This window comes from Nestor notabilis, unplaced genomic scaffold (assembly GCF_000696875.1).
Source record: "Nestor notabilis isolate BGI_N333 unplaced genomic scaffold, ASM69687v1 scaffold5775, whole genome shotgun sequence".
Classification (NCBI taxonomy): domain Eukaryota; kingdom Metazoa; phylum Chordata; class Aves; order Psittaciformes; family Psittacidae; genus Nestor; species Nestor notabilis.
The window spans coordinates 52,090-57,533 of NW_009927762.1; the positions used below are offsets into that span (position 1 = coordinate 52,090).

General features: G+C 38.4%; 1 protein-coding gene across 1 annotated transcript in view; it reads left to right on the forward strand.

Moving 5' to 3' along the window:
- MATN2 (matrilin 2) overlaps positions 1–4,963 on the forward strand; it is a gene marked incomplete at its 3' end in the record, with an annotated part of 49,097 nt that extends 44,134 nt beyond the window's left edge. Inside the window, 2 exon segments of the mRNA XM_010014191.1 lie at positions 2,042–2,164; positions 4,550–4,963. Of these exon segments, the coding sequence (XP_010012493.1) occupies positions 2,042–2,164; positions 4,550–4,963 (537 nt within the window).
- Positions 4,964–5,444: the final 481 nt, after the last annotated feature.

Below are 5,444 nucleotides of genomic sequence, written 5' to 3' on the forward strand. Positions count from 1 at the left end.
TACACATTAAACCTAAGCATTTTGCAGAAGATTGAGTCTGAACTTGGCTGTCAGTACTGTTCTACTTTCTATGTAAAGGTAGTTCTTCATTAGCAATTGAGAGTATTTTCTTCAGTGTTGCAGTGAAAAAGAAACTGTGAATGCTGATAGATGGCTCTGCTTCCTTCTCTGCTTTCTCCCTATCTGTCCTTGACGAGGTTTTAACCAACTGGATTTAGCATTGCAGTCAGACAAATCCCCCCATCAATTTTCAGCAACAGCAGTTGGGCTATTTATCCTCTTAAATGAGTAGTTCCTATTCTTCTGGGGTTTGTTTATGCAGGCTCTTGGCACTGATGTAAGGATGTTAAAGAATTATTTTGCTTCGTGTCCTGTGCTGTTTTGCTTAATTTTGTTTTTACCAGCATGAATTTGTGCTAAATGATGGTACTAAATTATTCCTTCCTTTCACTCGCACTGCTCTTAATGTAGTCAGATTAATCCTAAAATGACTTATTGACAGTGGGAAGCCATCCAAACCATGCAATTCTGTCTCCTCAGATGGTAAAGAACTCATGCTCCATGTAAGCTAAGATGTCTATCATTTAACCAGCCAGAGATTTGCTTTCAGTCTGCTTCTATCTTTCTTTTCTCATGGGATTACCCCCACAGTCTTTGTATTTATACAAAAAGTTTAACTAACAAACCACATTAAATATTATCTAACTATTCCCAGGCAAGGATATTTGCAAATCAGTCAACCATGGCTGTGAACATGCTTGTGTTAATGCTGGTGAATCGTTTGTTTGTAAGTGTCAGGAGGGATTCCTGCTAAGAGAAGATGGAAAAACATGCAGAAGTAAGTAGTCTGATATTTATCAGCATACTTCGTATGTGCAGCTCATGTTTGTGTAGAAATGCATTAACCAGCAAGAGCTGTCATCTGTTTTCAGGTAAAGATCTTTGCAGATCAGTCAACCATGGCTGTGAACATGTTTGTGTTAATACTGATGAGTCATATATCTGCAAATGCCATGATGGGTTCCTACTGAGAGAAGATGGGAAAACCTGCAGAAGTAAGTAGCATGAGAACTTAATTTGATTAATTTGATTAATCTGATTAATTTAATGAACACATACAATCGAGGCCTCTGCTGATGTATGTTGACTACCAACTCTTCTGTTTGCAGACAAGGATGTTTGCAATTCAGTCAACCATGGCTGTGAACAAGTTTGTGTGAATACTGAAGATTCCTACATCTGCAAGTGTCATGAAAAATTCATACTGAGAGAAGATGGAAAGACATGTAGATGTGAGTAGCCTGAGCTATAAAAGTGTATTTTTATTTGAGGTTTTTAAGTACTGCAGCTCTCAGTGTTTGCACACATGTATGTTGGTGATTTCCAACTGTTTCAGCGGGTTAGTAAGAGATACTACTTCTACCAAATGAACCTCATCTCACAAACTCCATCCACTCTCCTCAGATCAAGATGTTTGCAACTCAGTTGACCATGGCTGTGAGCATATTTGTGTTAATACTAATGATTCCTATATCTGCAAGTGTCACGAGGACTTCATACTGAGGGAAGATGGGAAAACTTGTAGGAGTAAGTTGTTTAATCTTTGTTTTGTACTTACTAATCTGTTAATGAAAAACACTGTGCAATTTGTGTCTTTAATATAGAATCAAATTCTTGGAAGGCAGCTCTTTCATAGAAGATTATTGCCATAATTTTTACCTTTTGTGACAGTTATTTACATAGATAATTGTGCTAAATATTATTTTCATTATTCCAAGGTAAAAATATCTGCAAAGCAGTCAACCATGGTTGTGAACATGTCTGTGTTCCAACTGGCGATTCATACACGTGTCAGTGTCACAAGGGATTCATATTAAGGCAAGACAGGAAAACATGCAGGAGTGAGTAGCTGAAACCTTTATGGGGAATAAATTTTTCAGTTATAAAAGAAATAACAGACTTAATTTCACTCAAAGCTTGTTCATGCCAGTTTTGCATTTGAAAAATGGTCTAATAAGGAAATTCTCTTAACAATTCTCAGATAAAGACCTGTGTAAATCCATTGACCATGGCTGTGAACACGTGTGCGTTAATAATAACAATTCATACAGCTGTCAGTGCCATGAGGGTTTTGTCCTGCGACAAGATGGCAAAACATGTCGAAGTAAGTAACTCAGTATGTCCGTCAGCCACTCTTCTCTGGCATCACTACATAAACAAACAAGGATGTCATACTCCTTTGTCATACATTATTCCAGTATCATGTTTTCAGTCTTTGAATTTATAAATATGTTAAGTACAACACATATAAATATTTCAATTTACAGATAAAGATGTCTGCAAATCGGTTGCCCATGGTTGTGAACATATTTGTGTTAATAATGATGATTCATATATCTGCAAATGCCACGAGGGATATGTACTAAAAGAGGATCAGAAAACATGTAGAAGTAAGTACATTTTACTTAGAAAGCATTTGTTTCTTTGATTTCTAAACTACTTGACCTCACTTCAAAAAATGCCTCACTTCAAACATGATACAATATTTGAAAGCCCAAAGCATATGCGAGTGTGATGGAAAATGTCTTGAATAATTAACTTGATGCTCTCATAAGCAAAAAACTATCAAATTGGAAGTTATTTTGGTATAGCTTCAAAGTATGATAATAATAATTTTCAAACGTGAAGAAAAAAAGCCAAAGTGAAATCTTGTTATCAAGGAATGTGCACTTTAATCAGATTCATATCCTGTGTTGCTTTTACCTTTATATACTCTGTTTTAAAGTGTCACTACTTCTATTTACTTATTTTCCGACATGACATGCTTAGAGTGTGACATACATTTATGTCATCGCCTCTTAATGCTCAGAGGAGATATTCTTCTACTGGAACAAAGTAAAAACATTTATTCTGCAAAAATGGATGCCTTACTTGGGGACACTGTTACTACCAAAAGAATGGTAACAGGTTCATGACTGATCTCAGTCCTGAGTAAAATCATTCACCATGAACTGGTGCCCTATCTTGACTTCTGCAATAATATTGAGGTGGCTCCGATATTCATATTCATTGCATTTCTGTCACCTTAGTAAGCGTGACACATCTTTTCCTTAGATGGCTGCAGAAAGGAATTCTTGGACAGCAGTTTTAAAATAGAGCTATTGTCCAAGAAGAAAAGGACAAGCCTTAAAGCTGAAAATTCCTTATTCCTACACTGAACTGGTAACAGACATCTTCAGTAATTTCTGCAGTCAAATTTCTGCTGCACAACTCTCTTGTACAGTGCTTACAGTATTCTTACGATACAAACATCAGAGATGAGTGGAGGTCAGAGTTTCTTTGGTCCAGACTAAGATGCAAACCTTACATTCCTTAGTATGGCAAATTCTCCCTGGAAGTTACATTGATCAAAACAGGAGCTCAGCATCTCTGCAGCCAGCCCCTAGCACAAAGCCTACTAGTCTATGCCTGCTGGAGGCATTCACTTTCCAAAATGAAGAACACCTGACAGAACCCATCTGCCGCTTTGAAGACATTTTCCATTCCCTAAATTCCCTAACTTTGTCACAGGTGCGCGGTGCCTACAAACTGCTTTGATTTTAGTGTGTGCACTTGCCAAAAAGTACAAGAACTCAGATTGGTCTGTCTCTTGACAAACTCCCAGCTTTAATTGGTAAATCAGGAAAGCTTAATTTCAGCAGTACGTAAGCCTTCTAGTAACAAGGTTGTTAGACAGTTATAAGCAAAAAGCCTTATGTAAACAGTTCTGATCCATGTTTGGCAGCTAGGCACATTTCTAGAATTTACTCTCACCTAGTTTTTCAGTTGTTTTCTGCCACTAGAGGTTTAAGTTTGTGCTATAAAAGTGTGTGCATTTTCTGCATTTTGCCTCCAGTCTTGAACCTCATCCTAAACTCTAGGGCAGGCTGCCTAACCCTTCTCTTTTTGCTCAGTCTTCCCCAAGCTCTTTGGCTTTTGCCTCACTATTGCGTGCCACTCTAATTATGACTCCTAAATTTTCACCTTATGTGGCTTCACTGACTCATTTCCTTGTACCACCTTTACCTTTTTGCTACTTCTGCAAGACAAATGCAGCTCCAATGATTCTCTTCCGTGACTTTCAGTGCTGGTCATCTACAAAAATTTAAAGTCAGTGTACTGGCCTATCCCTGAAGAAAATGATGACAACTCTGTCTCTGTATCCTAGCTGTGTACTTCAGTTATACAGTTCTCTCCACTAAGTCATTCTTAATTTGCTGATTGTTGCTGTATCTTTAAGAGTTATAGTATTCTGCAAAACAGTAAGTCTCAAAGTCTCAGTAAGTGTTCACTGTGATGATATTTTTGTTAAACTCTTGGTGATAGTTGCGCTCTTAGCTTTCAATATAGACTGTACACAACATCTTTACACACACGGGCAAAGTTGGATGAGCCGGGAACAAGGTACTCTAGATGATCTCTGAGTTTATGCAGTCCCTGGGTATCTAGATCCCTTTTTCAGCTTTGTAGAGATTTGTCTGATCTGAACACTCTGCTGCTTATTTCACAGGATGCACTGAAGGCCCAGTGGACCTGGTGTTTGTGATTGATGGATCAAAAAGTCTTGGAGAGGATAATTTTGAAATTGTAAAACAGTTTGTCTCAGGAGTCCTAGATACACTTGAGATTTCACCCAAAGCTGCTCGAGTTGGTTTGCTTCAGTATTCCAGTGAAGTTCGCACAGAATTTACATTAAGGCAGTTGAGCTCAGCCAAAGACATGAAGAAAGCTGTATCACAAATGAAGTACATGGGGCGAGGTTCCATGACAGGACTGGCTCTGAAGCACATGTTTGAGAGAAGCTTCACAGAAACAGAAGGAGCAAGACCATTTTCAGCACATGTCCCTCGAATCTCCATTGTGTTTACGGATGGACGAGCCCAAGATGAAGTCTCCGAGTGGGCTGCTAGAGCAAAACAAAATGGTAAGGGGAGATGGCTTTGATTCATTCTAAAAGGCAAACAATGGTAGAAATAAGATGTAGTAATAGTATAGATGTGCTACAGCATGTGCTAATCAAAAGAGTGTTTGCCGTAGCAGTCTGGCTCATACTGTGACCACTGTAGCAGAACACTGGATCTTTAGTGTTCACAAGAGCCTTTGCTACAAGGCATGTATGTCATCCCTAGTGTGGGACCCATGATGAGTGTCTCACCACTGGAGTTCCATGCCATCCACAGCTGGTGCTACTGCCCACCTGGCATGCCATGCAGCGCCCTGAACGTATCCACTGAGATTAGACATTTGATACAGAGATTTGGGAACACTGGGAGCTTCATCAAAAGTTCTAAAAAACAATTAAAAAAACCCTTACCCTATCTATCTCTTCAAAATACAGAAATCCCTCCTCCTGAGAAACACTATGGTAATCATTAGTTATCTTATATTTTTGTTATATATATATT